This window comes from Fringilla coelebs (assembly GCF_963513975.1).
Source record: "Fringilla coelebs genome assembly, chromosome: 11".
Lineage (NCBI taxonomy): Eukaryota > Metazoa > Chordata > Aves > Passeriformes > Fringillidae > Fringilla > Fringilla coelebs.
In genome coordinates, this window is record NC_140037.1 from 7200695 (window position 1) to 7222894 (window position 22200).

Here is a 22200-nt window from a genome sequence, read left to right on the forward strand (position 1 = left end):
TGAGTGAGAAACACTTCATGGGGAATTTTTCTCCACTGTGAATCACTGCAGCCTTGCATTTTGATCACATGTGCTATCAGTGCTCTTCCTTTCCTCACGTTGGGCAGTGAAAGTGGATTACTCATCCCCAGTTTTATTAGCTGTCACTTTCTCATTTTTGTGTTGTGCTGTGGCCCTGCAAGTTTTGGACAGCACTTACTCCAGTCAGTGATATATTTTATATAACTTATGAGGTGGATATAAACTTTCTGAGATCATGGGGCTTTAGCTGAAAGGAATTTACACAGCCATAGAAGCAGAAGGTCACTGCAATTTTATAATTGTAAAACATGTCTGAGGTCATACATTTATTCAGTCATGGCTCTCTTTGCATTTAAAGGCATCAGGAAAAATTTCTGCTTCTGCTGCTGAGACATCATGAGACTTAGGGTTGTAATCTGGTTCCCACTGAACTCCATGGAAAAAGCAATTTTCTGGAACAAGGGGGTATCTTTGCAGAAGGAAGGGAATTGCAGAACATTACAAAGTCAGTTTTATTTCCTCATTCTGTGCTCAGCCAGGCATTGTTAGTAAATAAGATCTAGAGCACTTAAAAGAAGGATCCAATCACAAATTCAATTGGTCCATTAACTACATGTAATATTATTTACCTAAGTGGCCCTTCTGGACTCTTTCATAGCTCAGGTTGATAACCTTTTCTGAGCAGATCAATAGTACTGAGCAGGCAGTGTGTGAGCACCGTGGAAGTCAGGCCATTTTCACAGTTATGGGCCGTGATTTCCAGACCTGGAGTCCAGATTAGAATTGCAAAATGAGGAAAATGCTCTCCCTGAAACACTAAATAGAAGAAAACAGCCTTGGCAAGAAGGATGGGGGCAAGCAGTGGAGCGAGGGATCGGTTCTTTGGTGGGGCTGACACAGCTGGAAAATGCAGGTGGCTTTTGCAGCACATAAACCCTGCTCAGGTCTGGAGAAGGTGCAGTGGCATTTCACACAGAATTTTGGTGTGAGGGAACACCCAGCCGTGCTCTGAGCAGCCTGCCAGGTGGGAGGCTTTGCTGGCTGCTCTCAGGTGTGATGCAGAGTCTCAGCAAGTGGCAAAGGTGACTCTTTGCTGTTGGTCTCGTGTCCAAAATCGGTGTTTGGTCAGGTCCTCGGGCTGTCAGATGTCAGCTGGCAGCTAAATTCAATCCCCCCAGAGTCTCTGTGCCTCCCTTACAGGAGCAATGGTGCTTTCCCACCTCTGAATCAGCTTCATGATGATGATCAAAGCAAATGAAATCCAGGAAGGTCCTGTTTTATAATGGCTGCAAACTGGCTCTGGCTGCCTCCCCTCCAGTTCTGCTCATCCCATTTCACCCAGGTCACCCTGGCTCCCCTGGGACAGGGCTGTGTGGGAGTCTGTGGTGTGTGCAAAGTGGGAGCTGAGGGATGCCTCGACCCCTAAAAGCTTTTTGTAGCCACAGCTCATGGAATTTTTGGTGGCAAAAGGCCTCAGACAACAGGCAGTGACTGGTTAAAGCAGTGTGAAACCTGCACCACAAGCAGGTGGGGAGAAACAGGAGAAGCACAACCAGGGAAATGCAACAAACTGCTCAAGATACAGGCAGGAGGACATAGCACTCAGCTTGGACTCCACCACCTCTCTCCAGCAGAGATGCCCTTCTCCCTGAATCATCAGTCCAAATCTCCAAGCCTTTTCAGCCTGGCACAAATTTTTGGACTGTTAAGGAGGAGGCAGGACCAGTTTGGGAAACACAAGTGTGTAGTGCCTACCAGGATTGTCTGCTGCACCAAGAGATGCTGCCCTGGGAGCCTGGGGGTGCTGAGAGGGGACAGCTGGAGCAGGGACCTTGTGCTCATTCATTCCATCCACAGGTGTGGCTGATGCTTTGTTAAATAATTTTGATTGACAAAGACATTGGGTCTGTAAATTGTGCTGGATCTCCGGCTGAGGGGCAGCTCAACAGATAAAGGTTCTGCTGAAATCTTCCATGAACTCCAGGCAGACATTTTTATGATTTTCTTTTAACCCTGCCTGCTATTATTTCCAAACCCAGTCAGCAGCATGTGTTTGTCAGGCTGTGCAGGTGTTGGCATGAGAGGAATTCAGGAAGATCATTAATTTTGTGAGTCTTTCCTGTTTGGTTTTATTGCAGCTTCCTACATGCTTGAGGTATTAACATTATTAGCTTTCTTTGGGCTGGGGTTCCGCTGGGAGGTGAGATCTCCCTGAGGAGTTGAGATACTTGGAGCTTTCTTTTCTTTCTGCAAAACTGTTGGGAAGGGAAGGGATGCAATGCTGGCATGATGTTTCATAAGGTGACATTTGTTATAACTCATTGCAAACGTTACTCACCATCTACAAAACGTCCAATTAAACTAAAGAGCAGTGAAAAATATCCAATTCCACTTTAGCAGCTGCACTTGTTGCCAGAATCCCTCATGTTTTTTGGAGCCAACAGATTCCCCCAGGAGACCTTTACGTGGTGACTGCTGTCCTCTGGCACCAGTCCCACTGGTTGGTGTTCCCTGCTCCCATCAGCCAGACTGTCACACAAGGACACGTTTCCCTTCCCATTTGGGTTTTTCCTTACTTTCCCAAAGATCTCTTTGGTCCTCAGTTGTTATTACCAGACCTGTGCTGCATCCTTCTGTCTCCTGTCAGTGTTTCAGTGGGAATTAACTGGATCCCAGAGGAATAACATTTTCAAAAACAAAATTTGAAAATGACCTGTGAACCTTGGTGCTTTCCAAAATCAGAGTAGTTGGTTCTACGTGCAGTTTATTGAAACTTCTGAGTCACTGACACTCTTCCTTAGTTTTAAAGCTTTAGTGGCACAATGTTCCTGTAGAAAACCAGACAATATATTTATGGTTTATTTCACCTCCAGTGCCTTTGTGTGTGTCTTGAGGTTGAACCACTGAATTCTGTGGTTCTGCCAGTGGCAGAGAGACACATGTGAGCACTGTGCCAGCATCTCTGGGTAAGTACCAAACACAAACTTCTCTGGCACGCGGAGGAGAGCGGCATCCTGAGCGAGCACATCCCTCGAGGTGCCAAAGCGCTGGTACAGATCCCTGGCTCCCCAGGAAGTTCTCAGATGCAGCTTTGCTGTCTGCTACAGCCACCCACTGTTCTGCAGTGTCAGCTGGGCTGGAGCTCAGATCCACCCACTCGGGGAAGGCAGAAATGCAGCCGGGCTCTGCGGCTGCCTGGGGTGGCACCTGCAGAGCCCTCTGCGCTCATCACCCTCCATCAGCACCTCCTTTTCCCCCAGGACAGGGCACTGCAATGGACCAAAGCTCCAGCTGATTGCCTGCAGGAAGCTGTTGAGCAAGGAGCTGGAATAAGTCACCCAATTAGCTGTGGCTGCTGGTGGCCTCTGGTGCTGGCCTGGTGGCGTTTGTCAATGCCAAGCAGACATAGACAAGCCTGGTTCCTTTTTTCCTTACCTGTGAATACCCAGCCCGTGTCTCCTGTGACTCCAGTCACCTGCTGGGATCTTTGAGGCGTGGGAAGGAACCTCAATTCATTCAGTTTGCTGCGCTTTTTCCAAGGCAGGATTTGCTTCTCGTTTTCCTAGACCACAAAACAACATCACTGCCTTTGGAGAGCAAGGGTGGGAGCTTTCTACATCAGCCTGTCTTTAGGTCCTATTTATAAATGAGGAGAGTGAGAAAAAATGTTTAAAAACATGCAAGCTTTAAAAATAAAACCATGACCTAGTCGAAGAGTAAACACTAAGGAAAAAGAAAAGCCTGTCTTAAGGGACGGAAGCAGAGGAGCAGCAGCAAAAATGTTCAAAATGAATCTATTACTGTAAAGAGAAGGCTGTAAATCAGCAGCTCCCATCACTGACAGTTCAGAGATGCTGAGGACCTGGCTTAGCAGTGGAAAGGGAGGAAATAAAAGGAACTGTGAGTGGGAAATAAAGCAAAGATGAGAAATCCACCTATTTGCGTGTGATAGATTACCCGTAAACATCAAGATCGTGCTTCTGACCAGGCAAAAGACATCAATGGTGTAGTATTTAAACAAGATGAAAAATTATACTGAGATTCTGTCATTGTGAGTGGTGGTGCCACCTGTCTGCTTTTGTAGCCCTTTTAAGGTGGGGTTGCTCAGGGGCTGGTGTTGAGAACACAACATCTTAAAAAGGGACGGGGAGCTTTTCCCGTGGCGGCCCTTTGGAAGCCTGTCCCCTGTGGGGCTGTGCTGTCACTGATGCGTGGTTCTCCTCCCTCACAGGTTGCCTGGTCACTATGAACCATGGCCCAGCTCTACTACAAAAAGGTCAACTTCTCCCCGTACCGAGACCGGATCCCACTGCAGATCGTGCGAGCGGAGGCAGAGCTCTCGTCGGAAGAGAAAGCCTACCTCAGTGCCGTGGAGAAGGGCGACTATGCCAGCGTGAAACATGCCCTGCAGGAGGCAGAGATCTACTACAACATCAACATCAACTGCATGGATCCCCTGGGGCGCAGCGCCCTGCTGATAGCCATAGAGAATGAGAACCTGGAGATCATGGAGCTGCTGCTGAGCCACAGCGTCTACGTGGGGGACGCGCTGCTCTACGCCATACGCAAGGAGGTGGTGGGAGCCGTGGAGCTGCTGCTCAATTACAGGAAGCCCAGCGGTGAAAAACAGGTTGGTTGAGTGTTCCCCTTCAGTTTTGAGCTGTTATCCTGCCTCAGGAAGGTGCTGCTGCTCAAAGTCCTTGGGGTCGGTCCGTGGCTTTAAATGCCCAGAGCAGACCTGGGTGTTGTAAAGAAGGGATGCCCCAACAAAGGCAGGAATGATGAATCTGACTCCATGTTCTCAGAAGGCTAATTTATTATTTTATTATACTGTATTATATTAAAGAATACTATACTATACTAAAGAATACAGCAAGGATACTTACTGAATGCTAAAAGATAATAATGAAAACTCCTGACTCTCTCCAGAGCCCCGACACAGCTTGGCCCTGATTGCCCAAAGAGTGAAAACAACTCACACCAGAAACCAATGAAACATTCCAATGGAGCAAAACACATTCCAAACACATTCCAATGGAGCAAAACACAGAAGAAGCAAATGAGATAATTATTGTTTTCCTTTTCTCTGAGGCCTCTCAGCTTCCCAGGAGAAAAATCCTGAGCGAAGGGGTTTTTTCAGAGAATGTGGATGCCACACCTGGGCAGTCCTGTTTGGATGGTAATCTCCAGCCTGAGCAAACATGTTCTGCCTGATTTAAACCCTCTGTTTTTTTCTCTTTCACTCAGTGTTCTTTCCAGCCCCACAGTGTTTGTGGACACACTGATTTATAGGTTGATTTATAGATGAGCACTTTCTAAAGGAATTTGTGGCTCTCTGAAATTATATTACAATCTGTAAATATGAACTATTGCCACGCTGTTGTGCTGATATTAAGTGGAATTGCTTTTCATAAGTAAATCCTGAAAGCACACAAGCTTATTTACAGCTGCAAGCAGGCAAACAGTCTGCTGGGTTTCAGTCCTTTGCTGTAGTGCAGACAGATCATCTTGGTCTCCCTCTCCAGAGAGCTCCAGGGCAGAAATGCTGAGGCAGGACATAACTTACAGCAGTGACTTGTAGGAAGGATCCTGAGCTGCAAAACCATCCCTGAGTTACATAAGGATCTTGTGGAAAAACCACCAAATCTGAATCCTGTCACTTCAAGTGTCACCCATTGTCACTGACTGGGTTTTTTTCTGATTTTTTAAATTTCATTTGCAAGCACTACTGCTAATAACTAGAGTAATTTATGTACATTGCTGACCACTGATAATTTTTGTGTATTCACTGCTTAGAAAGGAACATCCAAAAGGTGGATAATCCTTATATATCAAGCCTTCTTTTGAAGGGAGCACATCCCTCTGTGTGTGAAAGATTAATACCAGTCAATCATGGAAGAAAATGTTTTCAGTGCATAGGCCCCCTGGCACGTAGTTTTTCCATAATAATTTCATGTAGCCAAGTAAACAATAAGGATCAACCCTGACAGAATTCAAGAGTGCTCAGCTTTATTATTTAGAAATAGCAGCACTGTGCATACTTGGAGCAATGTGATTCTAATGTGTGGTTTAAAAACCAGAGAGATAACAAAACCCCTCTATCTGACCTAAAAATCGAACTGTTAGTACTGAGTTTTAGTCTGACAAAATGCAAGTAGCAAAATACAGACCATCCATCAGGAATGAGCCATTTTCCCCTTGGTCTTCTAGAAATTTGAGAGCATCCTGCAGCTCAACAGGACAGAAAGCAGAACAGAAAAGTTTTTTTTTTTCAGCAGCATGAGGAATTGCCACTGATTATAGCAGGCTAATGACAAGTTCCTCCTGAAATGTCATGGAAAGCAAGTGAGATTCATGTGGATTTCTGTAATTTTTGAATACCAAACTTATGTCCACTCAAATCCCCAGCCCTGCTGGCTTAACTGGACAGAGACAGAGGTCTGTGAAATGAGGTTGATATATTACAGCTGAAATTCAGCTCCAGTGTCTCCAGTTCAGTGATCCATTTCATAGTAGGCCTGTTCCATTTTTTGTTATCTCTGTGCCAGCTCTCCTTCTGTAGCTAGAACTGTATCTGCTGCAGGGTTTACAACTTGGAGGAGAGCATGTGTGGGGGGAGAAAAGATGCAGTGCCAGCTTCAGCTTTATTTACAAGGTTTGTTACAAGAGCAGATTTCGTCAGTGTATTTTAAACTAGCACTGGCTTGGAGCAAGATTCTATGAACAAACTCGGATTAACTTCCCTGGCTGGGGTTCAGGCTCTTCTGGAGACTGCAGGCAGAGTTTGCTGGTAGAGGGCTGCAGGACTGGATTTCCCTTGCAGTTCTTCCACTGACTGCTGTGCAGTGGTGGGGATGAACATTTATTTAGTGTCTGGTGATAGGACAAGCTGGGCCAAAGTTGGTTATTTTGTCAAATATCAAAGCTGTAACAAGAGGGGTTTCTGAGCACAAGCTCCTGATGCTAATTCCACAGCAGTATCAATATACATTCATTAATTGTCCTTGCTGGACCCTTTCTCAGAAGGTCCTTTGGGAACCCCACACCTAATTGCTTTCACAAAAAGCACCTGATAAAGCAGATTAGCACAGCTTTGTCCTCATCAGCTTCTGGGATGTTCTCAAACGTGTAGAAACGCTGCTTTCTGGTTCCAGTAGTAACAAAAAAATCGCACCTCATAGGAATGTTTTCATCTGGCTTTGAAATTTGTCAGATGCTATCACTGCATTTCTTACATATTAGGGTTAGTATAATCTATCAATTAAATGTACAGAGGGTTCAGTTTGCCTGCACAGGCCTGTGTGGGGACAGCTCCTTGGCTGGTGTGTGGCAGCCCGTGTGCCATCAGTCTGTGCTGCACTCTGGGCAGTGGTGCAGGGGCAGCATTGGTCTGTGTTGGGTGTTCCTCCACCTGAGCCTGGGCTCTGGGAGGACCTGCTGGCTCCCTTTCCCTGCTTTTCCAGGTTATTTGCCTCTCTCCCTGAGCCTGGCATCTCTCTGGGCATGAAGAGCTGTTCCTATTTGCGTCTGTTCACGTCAGCCCCGTTAATTGTTGTCTTTGCATCTCAAAAGCAGCTGAGCAGCATCATCCAGCATCATCCATTTCATGGGTGTGTGTCTTCAGCCTCATCACCGTGCCACAGTCCTGACAGCAGCTCTTACAGCTGCCTCCTTCCAGCCTCTCCTGGGGCTGCAGTGGCTGGATGTGGGTAGGAGAGGAGACCCCCAAAACCAGGTGGAAATCTCACGGGCTGGACCTGCCAAGGCAGGTTCACTCAGCAGCCACAGAGTCTCCAAGAGCAGAGCTCCAGAGCCGGCTCTGAGAGCTGCCCGAGGGAAAGAGCTCTGCTTTTCCACCTGTGGGATGACCTTTTCAGGGAGCAGGAGTTGCAAACCTCTCAAACACACGTGGTGACCTTTGCTGCGCTCCTTATGTAAGAGAATCGGGGTCCCGTTGGTGCTGTAATGCCCGGGGTGGGGATGGATGAAGGGGCTGGGCAGCGCAGGGGCTGGGATCCTGTTATTAAGTGGGTTTTTCTGAGTCATTATTCTGCAAGCCTGTGCTAGACTGCTGTTTGAGCGCCGTTTAAGGCGAATGCGGTGACAATGGCAGGGGTAAGTCACAGGCAGTAACTATAACAACCCGCCTGCAGCCGGGGCTCGGCGCAGCAGCAAATTGCTCTGTTTACATGGGGAGAGCCACCTCGCTCCAGAGGATGCTGCAGAGCACAGCAGAGACCAGCAGCGATGTGCTCCACCAGATGGGCTTCTTTTTAGGTTTATCTCACACCGAGGTTTGTGGGCTGTTTTGAGATCTTAGCATTTCTCATCAAATGCTGCCCAGTCCGGACAACAAGGAATGGTGTGGCCAGCAGGAGCAGGGAGGTCACCCTGCCCCTGGCTGTCCCTGGCTGTCCCTGGCTGTCCCAGGAGCAAGGAGCTCATCCTGCCCCTGTCCTTGGCACAAACCCTGAGTGCTGTGCCCAGCTCTGGCCCCTCAGCTTGGGAAGGACCTTGGGACACTGAGCACGTCCAGAGGGGCTGGGAACACAAACCCTGAGAGGAGCCCTGAGGGAGCTGGGGGTGCTCAGCCTGGAGAAAAGGAGACTCAGGGCTGCCCTCATCACTCTCACAGCTCCTGAAAGGTGCCTGTGCTCAGCTGGGCTGGGCTCTTTCTGCAGGAACTGACAGAACCAGAGCACACAGCCTGAGCTGCACCAAGGGAAATACAGGCTGGAGAGCAGGAGAAAGTTTTTTACAGAAAGGTGATAAAGTTCTGGAATGTTCTGCCCGGGGAGGTGGTGGAGTCCCCATCCCTGGGTGTGTTTAACAAAGCCTGGATGTGGCACTGGGGGCCAGGGCTTGGGTGAGGGGTTGGGGCTGGGCTGGACTCGATGACCTGGTCTCTTCCAAGCCAGTGATTCTGTGAGCTGTGAGCTGTGGTTTTGGGTGCTGAGCTGTGAGTCTGCTGGTGGAGCTGGGGAGGAGGCTTCACCAGTTACAGGCAGGATAATGCTAATAAACTTAGAGCTGTTTTGAAAGATGCTGTTGGCTGTGGGAGATTTGGGGTCAGTGAGAAAGTCATCACGGTGCAACCATGGGAAGAGCACAGAGATGTTCTGGTGTGCTTCACTCCCAGCAGAGAGTAAAGCCCAGGCTTGAATGACCCATCCTCCTCTTCAGTAACCAAAGAGCTTCCCTAATTTTGTGATTTTTACAGGTTAACTTGTAATTTCCAAGGGTTGCATAATTTACTCCAGTCACTCCTCAAAGCTTTTTATAAACCATAGATCTCTTTGACCAGTCACACAGCTGGTCCCTTAAAGCATAACTTGTTTTTTCCCAAACTCATGGCAGGCATTTGGAAATCAAGCAACCTATTCATGAATATTAAGAGGAACAACAAAACAAACTTAATATTCCTGGAACCTGGAGGGTTTGCAAGTGTTGCTTTTCCTGCAGAGGATTGTAGTCAGCAAACATGCATTTTTCAGGAAATAAAAATGAGCCTAGTCTGGTGCTGTGATAGTTATTGTTTGATTTTCTGGGCAGTGCAGAGGCTGATGTTGTACTGCACAGGGGCAGAGGAGGAATATAGCTGTGCTTGGCACGGCAATCCATCCTGAGTGATGAGTGCCATGTTACTTCAATAAGACAACAAACCACTGAATAACCATCAGAAAGTGCAGGGATAGGTCTGAAATAGCACAACTGAGCACCTGAGGATGCAGTATTGACTTTGGGGCAGGCTTTTCTCTTTGGGGGTGGAAATGTTGAAATGAGAAGTTGTCTGTGCGTGGGACAGGTCCAGCAAATGCAATGGCAAAACAAGGCAGTAGGCACACAGCAGAACCAGAGATCTGGCTGGCATCCTCTGGGGTTGAAATTAACAGGGAACTTTAAATTATTGGGTTTTTAATTAATTCAGAACTACTGTGCAAGCAGGGGAAGGTATATATGAAGCCTGTCGAATGAATTCTCCTTCCCTGTAAAATCTTCTGTCTCTCAACCTATTTGATCTTTTTGAGTTTTGCTGGTTTTTTTCCCCCTAAAAGTGCTATCAGATGGTTATTTTTGCTACACAAACATCAATACAGCGAGTTTTGCTTTCAGCCAAGCTGGAGGCTGCACCTAACCTTCTCCAGCAAAGAGCAGGAAATTCGTGTCTGAAAACTCCCATTTCCCCCTGCATTTGATTCACCCTCAATTTACCAGTAATAGCTGTATTTCCTGACACTTGGAAACCTGTTGAAATCAGGACAGATTTTCCAGATGAGGCGTTCAGGGGCCGTTTTTTGCAGCTGAATTGCGTGCAGGTGGGGGCAGCAGCCCCCCGAAGGTGCGTCAGAGCTCTCAGAGCTCGCCTGCCTCCCTGCCCTCCTGCTGGGGCTGTGCTGCGGTCTCTGCTGCCTGCTGAGCCCTCCTTCCCTCTTTGAGGAGCTGTAATCAGTCATCTGAATTGCTCCAGGTCCACGGTGGCTGTTTTCTTCCCGACAGTCAGAGCTGACATCAGCTGTTTGCACGAGGAGGGTACCAGCATCTCTCTGCTCCCTGGCAAACTTCGCCGTTTGATCTCGTGGCAGATGGCTCCAAATGAAGCTGGTTCACAGATGGGACTACAAATGCAATTCCTCAATGATGGGAATGAAGGGAAAAAGGGATCTTAGGGTTTGTGGCTGTGAATTGGTTTGTTCTGATGGTCCAAAGGCCTTCTGGATCAATGCCATCTGTGTATTCCAAAAGAAGGAGTTTGCAGGTGCAGCCTCTGGAAGAGTATAGTTGTGAAGAGGAAACTATAGAGAATAAAAGGCAAGTTTTCAGTCTTAGTTGCTAATCATCAGATTGGTGCAAGATTGCTGCGCTGGATAGTGTTAGTGAACCTGAAATTTGGCCTCAAAAATCCTCTTTTAGGTGAGCTGATGAGTGAAAATCCCTCTTAATCTTTGTTCAGATCCCACAGATGAACAGCCTAGAGACAGCCTTTTGTGAAACAGAAGATAAAGGTTGCATTAAACCATTTTATTCTTGCCCAAATCTAGTAACTTTCTTGAGACAGTGTGATTTAGCTTAATTTCCCTGCTGGCACAGGGTTTTTGTGCAGAAACCAGTGTAAAGGTTAGCCCTTACCACTGACAGCCCTTGATTTTAGACTTGCTGGTACAAGCTCCTTGCCAGTCCTGTGCTACCACTGATGGGACCATTTAAGTCAAAAGAAACAGTTCAGTTCTCAAAAATCTCACAATATAAAATCTGGATTATGCAGGCAGTTGGGAAGAGGAGAGGTTTAGGAGCAGGCATCTGGATCAAGGAATTCTGTGGCAGTTCTGAATGGAGCACTGGAACACAGAGGGGAAGAGGCTGATGGGTGTGACTCAAACCAGTCATTTCCATGTTAACAGGAAGGCCCAAAGTGAAAAGGAAAGGCAGAACCTGGTTAGAAACACTCCTGGGCAAGGGGAGGTTCTGAAGAACAGAACCAGTCAAGAAAAATGTGGCCACAGGTTCTCAGTGTGGGAATATTTGAAAGGAGCAATAAGGAAGAAGGATCATGTCTGAAAACAGAGAAGCAGCTTCAAAGCCTAATGGCTCCATTAGCACCCAAGCTTTTCATTATTTTTATTGATGCAGTAATAATTCACAGTTATAGTTAACATGCCTTTGACACTGGTGGCTGCCTTCAAAATGAATTCCATCTAATTAAACTAAACAACAGAGGAATCAAAGATCACTTCAGCTAATGATTACATTTAACTGTGAAATTCTTTCCTCCCTCCCCATTGCCTCAGTCCCCAGATAATCTTAAATCCAGGTGAAAAAGAACTGGGTGAAACATGTCCTGCACTCAGGAGATGAAGGCAGTGACAGGTACCAGATTTCTGACAGTGGCAATAAGGCACTGGCTCCTTCTCCTGGGTCAGCATCAGCTCTGTCATTATTTCCTAGGATGCTGGTGGGGGTCAAGCCAAGAACTGCATCCCAGCGTGCACAAACAAGCCATGCTTGTAATTGAACACACAGACAGGTGGGAAGTCAGGAATTATCCAAGATGCTTCCCAGAGAATTGTCTGTACTGATCTCTTGGAGGGTTCTTAGCACTTGCCTGCTCTGGGCACACTGTAAAGTGAATTTTCAGTCAGGTGTGATGGGTTCTCAGGATTCAGCTGGGTGCATGAACTATTATAGGGCAAGAAAAAAACCATTCCTGTTTGTGCTGCTGCACAAGTGAACTTCTGGGCTCTCTGTAGGTGTGTTGATTAAGGAGCTTTGTTCCAAAAAGCCATATTATCTACCCAGCATCCATGGATGTGCCTCCTGCAGCCACCTCCCTTTGCTCCTCAGCCCCCATTGCAGCATCCCCTGACATCACCCAACACGTGTTTGCCTCTGCTCTCTCTGAAACCCCAAACCCAGGAGTTTGACACGGCTGTTCTGATTCCCTGGTACAGATTTGTGGGAGTCTCTTCCTGGTGCAATAGTTATAACACATTTTTTCCAAGGGAAGCTTCTCTCTGTGGGAAAAGTGTATGTAACAAATTGCAGGCTCCTGCAAAACAAAGCTCTGGGATCTATAAAGATCTGTGAAGAACTGCAGGGCAGCTTAGCAGGAGTCCCTCAGCCTCACCTGGCTGGTGAGTGGAGCTGTGCTGGGCTGGCAAAGGCACAATTTATGGCTTGTTTATCCCTGTAGGAGCAGTATTTTGCTATCCCATGGCAAAACACAGCCTGGTGGGGCAGCACTTTGGCGGCAGTGGTGGTGGAATATCAAAGAGGCCTTGCCTGGGAGCAGTATTTCTTGTCTCTGAGTTGCTGCAGTGAGGGAATGCTGTGATCCAAGGTCTTTGCTCTGTCATTGCCTTGGGAGGATGCTGGAAAACTGTTGAGAGGCTCAGGGCCATGTGAATTGCTGGTGTTTAGTTCATGGCAGTGAGAAAGGGCTGGTGTGCTCCAAGTACTCCTCAGGCTGGAGAGGATGAGGCAGTGCCAGGCTCTGCAGCATCAGGGCACAGCATTACCTGGAGGCTTTTGACTTCCCAGCACTGGGGATATCAGAGGGAGTCACTGACAGAGTGGGAATAAAGGAAGATCTCAACCACACAGATCTTCTTTTCTCTCTTGTGCAAGCCCCTGCCACCTGTCTAGGTTGTCATTTCTTTGCTGTTGCAAACTCTGGGGTCTTTTCAGAAGCCACAGCGTTGGTTGGTGAAACAACAGCACCAATGATGCCTTGAGAAGGCTGACCTACAGCAGAGGCTGGACAGAGCTAAAGAATAAAGCAGGGGTTTATTAAAAGGATCTCCTCAATGGATCCACCTTGGGCAGTCAGGGCTGCACCGAAGATGAACCAAAATGGCCCCAAAATGCACGGCCGGGCACGGGGTCTCTCCCTGGGATCAGTTCTGCTCCATTTGCACCTTGCAGTTCATTGTCCCATCCCAGCCCCAGCCCATCCAGTCCCATCCTTGTTTTTCTCTCTCCAGCCCACAGGGTTTGTGCTCCTGGGCTGAGATTTGGATCATTTGTCCTTGGTGCCCAGCTGGAGCAGGAATTGTTTTGTCTCCCTGCTCTGTGCACAGAGCTCACCATCCCCTCATGTGAGCCCAGACCCACACACTAAAGCAGCACAGAACCTGAGAAATAGAAAAGCCAAACCCTGAGGCATCACCAAAAGCCCAGCTCAGTAGTCAGAATGGGGAGTAAAGACCCTCCTGGTCTGTGAGCATCAGGATTTGTGTTGTGTGCAGCATCGGGCAGCGCTGGGCTGGCGCCAGGTGCAGTAACTCACTCCTCTCCCTGACACTGTCTCATGATCCAATCTGATTTAATTTTTTTTTCTAAAGGAATGTGATTGAATATGAATGCAACCCAAGGAAAAAGCCCTCCCTCTTCAAGCCCTACCAGCAACGTATTACCTCACCTAAACTTAATGAAACATCTCTCATCCACGCGAGGTGATAAATTACAGGAAGAAGGGATGTTTTATGTACAAAGATGATATAAAAGGCTGTAGATAGCATGATTATTAACCTATATTAGCACATCTTGTCCTTGTTACCACTAAGAATAGATAATACAGAGACCAAGAAAAATGAATCAAAAAGCTGGACAGCTCTCCTTCCCAGAATAAAGCCTGAAAAAAATTAGAAAAATAGTAACTGTAATGAAATAAAGATTACCTTGAAGTCAGAGCCTGCAAATTTCCAGATAACCATAGGCTGTCTTTGTTTCACTTGTGTTTGGGGTCAGGGGAAAGCTTATCCATAAAATGAAAAAATATCTCATGCAGCAACATTCCAAGGTCCTTAAAGTACTTAAGAAATTTATAGGACTGGATTAAGCAAGCTCTTTAATAAAATTCGCTTCAGAGCTTAAAAGCAGCATTAAAAATAAAGAATAAACCCTAATGACTTTTACTCAGAACAGCTGCTCCTATCACAAAGTAACTCTTAAAATGGTAATGAAGAAAGGTGGAAAAATCCAAGCAAACAGCATTTTGTGTTTCCAAATGAGGGGGGAAAAACCCCCAACCATCAGTAACAACCCAACCAGTCTGCCTGTCCAGTCTTGAGGAGATTATTCAGCTCACTCCTATGTCAGTAATTCTGGACTTGCAGCTGTGTGGGTGTCACAGTCTCAGGAGGAGCTCCAGCAGGGAATCTCCCTCCAGCCAGGGAATCTCTGCATTTTGGGAAGATCCAGAACACTGCATTTTTGGTAGACCCATAACAGGCTGTGAGCCATGGACCCACATCACCTGGGCCACTTCAGCAGCTTCATTATTATTGTCTGGGTTTGTGACAGTCCTGGACTTTTGTGCCGTGTTTGTTCCGCCTGGAGGAGTGTCCCCACTCAGTGAGCCCCAGACCATGCACGGGTATGATGGAACCACGGTTCCCTGGAGACAACATCACTTAATATGTGATAAATCAGGGTGAAATATTGATAAATGAGGATTACAGCAGGCTTGTGAAACTTTCCTGCACAGAGGAGGAGCTGTGGCCAGGAGAGGCTGCAGCCCCTCGTGGCTCAGCACCTGTAGGAGCCCCCAGCCCATCTCCCTGCTGGAGCCAGGGGCTCTGCAGTGCATCAAGGCACAGGAATTCAGGGCAGAGTGAGCTCAGGCTGCACTCCAGCTCAGCACAAGAGGTTCAAACACGAGGTGACTCTCGTCAGTGTCCTCCTGTGACTCGCAGAGTCAGCCACAGTGACTGCACTCTTCATTCCTTCATCATCAAGGGCCTCATCTCAGCTCCTGCACAGGCAGGGAGAGGAGAGGGCTCAGGAGAGAGGCACAGAGAGAGAGAGAGACAGACAGAGAGAGAGAGACAGAGAGAGAGACACACAGACACAGAGACACACACAGAGACACAGAGAGACACACACAGAGACACACAGACACACAGATACACACAGAGAGAAGCACACAGAGACACAGACAGAGACACAGGGACACATAGACAGAGACACACAGACACACACACAGGGACACAGACACACACACAGACACACACAGAGACAAACATACAGACACACACAGACAGACAGACACACACACATCACCAGCCTGGGGCTGTGTACAAATCACCAACAGGACAGGAGTGCTGTGGACATGCCCTGAGCTGTTGTATTTTCCAGCATCAGTCTCATTCCATGGTTATGACAATGGGAGGATGCCAGCAGCTCACATCCCAGGCAGCAGACCAAGAACTCAATGTTATAACTCACTTTTTAAGTTTTTTGACCAATCACACAGAGCAAAAGCACACTGACAGTGGTTCTATCTAACCACCATAAGCACACCTACCTTTGGTTAAACAATGCTGCCTATTTCCAATACAATACCTGCTTGTAAGCCTTAAAACACAATGCACAGAGCTCCATTATTAACCTTCAAACTTCCTAATATCTCGCTAGATAAACTTTTCTGTAGCTTAGGGAGTTATTCTTGACAAGCCTTAATACACAGACCATTGTTCTGTTTGCCCTTACTTTTCTACTTCTTACATAATTTTTCTGTTGCCTTATTTTATGGCCACTGCTTAGCTCCAATCTCAGTTCTGCTGTCTCTGAGGTCTGCCTTCTGCAGCTTTCCCAAAACCCTCTGTTTTTATGGATTCCCACAAACACACACACACACACAGAGGGGGCTCTGGCTGCAGGAACTTGCCACAGGCCATTAAAATGCACATTTGCAAAAAACCCTTTCCTCCTGAAGGCTCCTCTCCGAGTCCCTCTTTTCTTCCCAATCCCCAGCAGAAGTTATTATGTAGCATCAGCCACAAATGGTGACAATTTTTGACAGTGGTTCTGGCTGTGCTGCCTCCTGCACACATGGCTGGGCACGGGCTCTGCTGCAGTCCTGCCTCTGTCAAGTGCACTGGGTTTCAGTTCTGCTCTGAGAACGAACCCCTTGGGCCTCCCTCCCTTTTTAAACACATGGATAAGAGGCCAAATTAAAACTGGAAGAATCTAGAGCAGCTCTGTCGGTGTTTTACTTCTGTTTGCTGGTTGTAGAGAAGGGTATTTGGTCATACAGATATCACAGATTTACTTTTCCACATTCTTTCATGCATTACATTAATTAACAATTATTAGCAGTTCTGTGGTTCTGTAGAATCATGCCTTTTGAAAATTCAGAGATGCCTATTTTAGTGTTAATGTGCACCATCTGGTAACCTGCAAGGCACTAAAAGGTACTAATCCTCACTGGTTTGTGTCAGTCTGAGGAGCAGAGGTTTTATTTGGCTTTACAGGCACATTTGTAAGTCACTGAGGAGATTTTAGACCAGGAAGAGCCTTTTCTTCAGCTGGATGTTCTTGGGCAGCTGCACTGGAACCACTGGAACACTTCAATAGCAGCAGAGTTTGGCCATAAGTGCATCTAGAGTGTGTGCCATATTCAGAAAGATTGTGAATAACCAGTACAAACTACATGACTTTTACAGGTAGCACTTTGTTCATTGTATTTCATTAACCAAACGATAACATTTCAATCAATGAATTGCTCTTGAGAGAAAAAACCACAACCTCCCCATTAATATAAATTCTGGCATCACTCTGATAGCAGACATCTCTCAAGGCATCTCTGGGTAAATGCTGAGCTAGTGAAGCCCACATCACTGAATCACCTAAAATAAATGCTGGAATTTATTCAGCCATGTACCACCTTCCCAGGGTCCCACTGCTTCCAGTGCCTAAAGGGATCTTCCAAGAAAGCTGGATTATATTTGTAGCTTTCCAGTGAGGCTTGCACAAGTTCGTGTTGGCAATGAGAAAATCTTGTATAAAACACAGCTGGGTTATACAAGCTGAAAATAATGCAGATTAATGTACTCACAGATTAATGTATTTACAGTTGATCATGGTTATACTTACAATTTATTGCACTGATCCAGGGGAGGTGCTGGTTTTATGAAATGCAGATGGTTTGAAAACAGGGCAATTCCAAATGTTACAGGTAAAAGCACTGTGAGTTATTTACAGACAAAATATTATTATCCATAAAGGACAAGAGGGACGTTGCCATTTGTCCATTGGGAGATGTTTTTGAGCTGAATCTCCTCAGTTTTCCCATTTATTGCAGTGTGGCTCACATTGCTGAGCAGTCTTGGAGCACTTGAGGCTGGGCTGCTTTTACACAACACTAAACCAGAGGAGCTGCTCCAGGGACAGATACCAAACTAGATTAAATTCAGAGTAAAACTCCTAAAAGACCTACAACAAGGCCACCAGATCTTCAGTGCCAGCTTCTTTCTCTTTTTTCCCCCTTCTGTAGTTTAATTCCTCTTGCACTGTGCTCCTGACTAAGAGCAGAGATTCCTGCTCTCTTTCTATCCTGAGCTCCTTTCCAGCAGTGCACTATTTTGCTGGAAAACTTATTTTTCCATTCAGAGGAGAGCTTAGCTGTACTGAACAGTGCTTTTATGTGAGCTAATCCTCCTCCTTTAATGAATTAAGCTTGTTTCTTCGCCCTCCTTTTCAAATAAAGGGGATTTTTCACTGGCTGCAGCATCTTTCAGAGCAGCAGTGGTGCAGGGGTAAGCAGGACCTTATGAGGATTACATCTAGGCAGATGATAACAAGCATTCAGTTGTCAACAGTGGCATTAATTTCTCAAATGATAAGAACCAAGATGAAATGCAGACAAGGTGTTTGCTCCTGTGCAGGTGGTGGCACTGAGGTTCTGAAGGACTGGGGTTAACAGCTGCTGTCAGGTGAGGAGGTTAATGGAAAAGAGTTTTGTTTTTCAGGTCACTTAATGAAAGTAACCCTGGAAGAGCTCAGCAGAGCCCTTGGGGTAGAATAAATTATTCCTCCTCTGCTTCCATCACTGCAGGTTGGCCCAAGACACAGGAGAAGCTGATCTAAACATGAACTGAGCTGGGCAGAGCCTGACAGGAGGAACATCAGTGCTGTTGTAATCTCTGCTGCCCCTCCAGTGACAGAACACAGCCCTTCAGCAAAGGCTTTGCATAGCCACAGCTTTAAAATAGATAGTTTATGATGCAGGTTATCAAAAAACGCTGTGTGAGAAGACAACAAAAATGTTTATCACAAGACAGGCAATTTGGGGCCAGTCCATGGCCCTTGGGTCAGGCAGACACAGGGAAGAGGCTGCAGCAGCCCCTGGTCACACTGTCCCTGTTCTGTGCTGTGCTGCTTTGCTTTGCTGCTCAGAAATAACTCCTGTGGCTGCATCCTTGCACTGCTCTGCTCCTCGGAGCCTCTGGGTCCCTGCACACCATTTCCCTCTCTATCCCTTAATTTAAAGTACTGTGAGGTGCCCAGGAGAGCACACCTTCCCCACCACTGCTCCAGCCTCACTGGGGGTGAGGGTTTGTGATCCCAGCCAGAGCAAGGGATGAGAGATCACTTCATTCCATCCCAAAGCACTCTGAGTGCCCCAGATCCATATTTAGACAGCTCTGGAGCAGACAGGATTAGCACTATCCCCACCTGTAACATCACTACCTTCTCCTCCAGTGCCCATTTCATATTCTGAGCAACATGAATTCCTCATCTGTGTAAAGCTGAAAATCCTTCCTGCAGCCCTGGGTACAATAACTTCCATATAGAAAAACAAGATTCAACTTGACAGTAATAAAAGTGAGAGAGGAGGAAAAGTGTTCTTCCTTTGAGGCACAGGCTCTGAATACAGCAGCCAGTCACTGATTGAAAAAGGGCAGGAAGAAAGATAAATGCAGTTATAGTCAAGCATCAGGTCTTAAAAAAAAAAAAGCTTCTAAGAAGGATAAAAAAAGAAAACCCCACACCTTTCTCTTGACATTTAAGAAACTACCTAAACAAGCTAAGCAAAGGGAAGGGAAGAGAGAGCAAGACCTTACACAGAGAGCTGCTTTCAGCCATTTGTTACTGGGTATCTTAAAATACATTTATCCAACCTTGCTAAGAGCCACCAAGCCCTCCGTGACCCACAGCAAATCCCCAGGACTGCTTTCTCTCCCTCCTGCCTCCAAAGCCTCTCCACCCCTGCGTGCCTGCAGGTTGCCAGGGATTTAACTCCTCGTGTGCCACATCCAGGGGAGCAGATTTGTTCCCCAGAATGCCTGCAGGCTGCTGTGGCTGACCCTGCACCTGGTGAGCACCTTTGGGAGCGTGTTGTGTGCTGTCCCACTCTTCTGTGTAAGGATTTATTGCTCAGCTTTGGCTCTTTAATGCTCTGCAGGCTCTTAACTCCCAGGAAACTGAGACTCCAAGGCTGGAGGTGTCACCACCAGCCTTAGGTGTGTCCTGCAGAGGGGTTTCTTACCTCACACTCCTCCATCACTGCTTTGCTCTTGGATTTAGGCAGGCTGAGGAACATTTCCTGCCATTAGGACTCCTCCAAGACATCTTTGATATCTGCAAAGGGAGCAGAGCCCCTGGAGCAGCCCATCCTGGAGCAGCAGGATGTGCCAGGGCAGGAGGGGTGGGCACAGGGAGAGCAGTGTTGGGCACTGATTAACACACAACAAAGGGAGCTGCCTGCCTGCAAATGGAAACACACTGGGTGCTTGCATGTAACAGCATTCCCAGCTAATTTTACACTCTGCAGATAGTAATAAGACTCAACAGGGTGTGCATTAAGCCCATCCTTTGAGAAGTGCAGCAGTAGCTGGGTAATGCACGCCCTGGAGTGGCTTATTTGTAGTGGACTATGGCTCATTAATTTTACATTTAATTTTTTTTCAAATCAGTTTAAAAAAAAAAAACAACCTACAAGTCTATTCTGAGGGCAGTTAAGTAATGTATCCTTACACTGAAAAATATTTTCAAATAAAAATAGTAGGCAGAAGTGAAGAAGAGTTTTGCCCAGCTGCAGAGCGGGGTTTGGTGTGTGCAGGACCTGCTTTGAGCAGGTTCTTGGCCTGCTGATGCAGATATATAGTGCAATAATGGTAGTTATGGAAATCCTTTCAGTGGTCACTCTTTTCTAGGGTTTTTGTCTAATTACCTGGGCCTTTTTTCCCCCTCTTTTTTTTTTCCTTTTTTTTTTTTCCATTTGGTGTATGAGCCCATACCCATTTCAGACCAGATTCACATTTGGATGGGGATGGGATTGACTTTTACATCAGACTGGGAAGGAGTGGTCAGGAGGCAGATCTGCAGGATTTGGGGGGAAAATGGTTTTGCCAGAGTAGCAGCGTGTGGCTAAGCCTGCCTACAGCAGCATTTCCAGCACAGAGGGTGCCACAAAACCCATTTTGTAATGATGCCACTCCAAAGGTATGGATGAGGGACTTGTAAATCCTGCTGCTCCCCGTGAGATGTGACTTTTCCCTGGTGGTTTGTCCCTCCCTGCAGGTCCCAACGCTGATGATGGACACCCAGTTCTCAGAGTTCACCCCGGACATCACCCCCATCATGCTGGCGGCTCACACCAACAACTACGAGATCATCAAGCTGCTGGTCCAAAGACGGGTGACGATCCCACGCCCGCACCAGATCAGGTGCAACTGTGTGGAGTGTGTCTCCAGCTCGGAGGTGGACAGCCTGAGGCACTCCAGGTCCAGGCTGAACATCTACAAAGCCTTAGCCAGCCCTTCGTTGATTGCCTTATCGAGCGAGGATCCCATCCTGACCGCCTTCCGCCTGGGCTGGGAGCTGAAGGAGCTGAGCAAGGTGGAAAATGAGTTCAAGGCTGAGTATGAAGAGCTGTCACAGCAGTGCAAGCGTTTTGCTAAGGATCTTTTGGACCAAGCACGCAGCTCCCGGGAGCTGGAGATCATTCTCAATCACAGGGATGATCAGAGCGAGGAGCTGGATCCCCAGAAGTGTCACGACTTGGCGAAGCTAAAGGTAGCAATAAAGTATCACCAGAAGGAGGTAAGAGTCACCTAAATGTGAAGGTGTTGGGTGAAAGAATTCATTTCTCGAGTTGCTGTGGGTTTGTTCAGTGCTGGCTCTCAGGGGGGATTTTTTGATGTGCACAGGGGTTGGTCACAAATCAGGAGGCTCAGGGCGCCTTGGTGACAGCGTGGATCTGATGACAATTGAGGGTAACAGGGCTGTGACTTGCTGCAGGGGGCTGTGGCTTCTCCAGCACCAATAATTTCTGTCTCAAAGCCACTTGAATCCCACCTCACTGTGTCCCTGCAGAGAGCAGCCTGCAGACATTCCCGGGTCTGCTCTGAAATCTTTTCCCAGTGGCTGCTTTTGTACAGGAGCCCAAAGCTAGGAGGGGCTGCCTGGCTCCTGAAGACTGGCTCCCTTGTGAAGTGCAGGAAATAATGCACACAATTCACTTCCTGCAGCCACCAAGCACTGCCAGGCACCCATTCAGCTCTAACTCGAAAGGGCCAGAGATGTGACAGCAGGTGAAGAGAGCAGGAGAGGCTGGGAGCACTCCCAGAGTCCCGGGGCTCCCCAGCAGTCCTGTGAAAACACTCATGTGGTGCAACTGATTGTTCACACCTGTGACACCTCTTGGTCTTCAGTGCTCGACCCATCTCTGTTTTAGGAGCTGAGAAGCAATTCCCCAGAAACTCAGACTCCTGCCCCAAGCTGCAGAGAGCGAAGCCACACTTCAGCTAAAGGGCACAGAGCCTTTCAGAAGCCCTCAGATCCACAGATTTATAAGTTGATTCAATAAAGGCCACAAACCCCAGGAGAATGCTGACAGCAGTCTCATTAGTTGGCTCTGGATTTCCTTTTTCTTTCCAAATCCAGGCAGAATTTAGG

General features: G+C 47.2%; 1 protein-coding gene across 1 annotated transcript in view; it reads left to right on the forward strand.

The window, feature by feature from the left end:
- Nucleotides 1-4273: 4273 nt before the first annotated feature.
- Nucleotides 4274-22200, forward strand: part of TRPC5 (transient receptor potential cation channel subfamily C member 5) — a gene marked incomplete at both ends in the record, with an annotated part of 68142 nt that continues 50215 nt past the window's right edge. Inside the window, 2 exons of the mRNA XM_084212775.1 lie at nucleotides 4274-4651; nucleotides 20824-21345. Of these exons, the coding sequence (XP_084068901.1) occupies nucleotides 4274-4651; nucleotides 20824-21345 (900 nt within the window). The remainder of the gene's footprint in view (nucleotides 4652-20823; nucleotides 21346-22200) is intronic.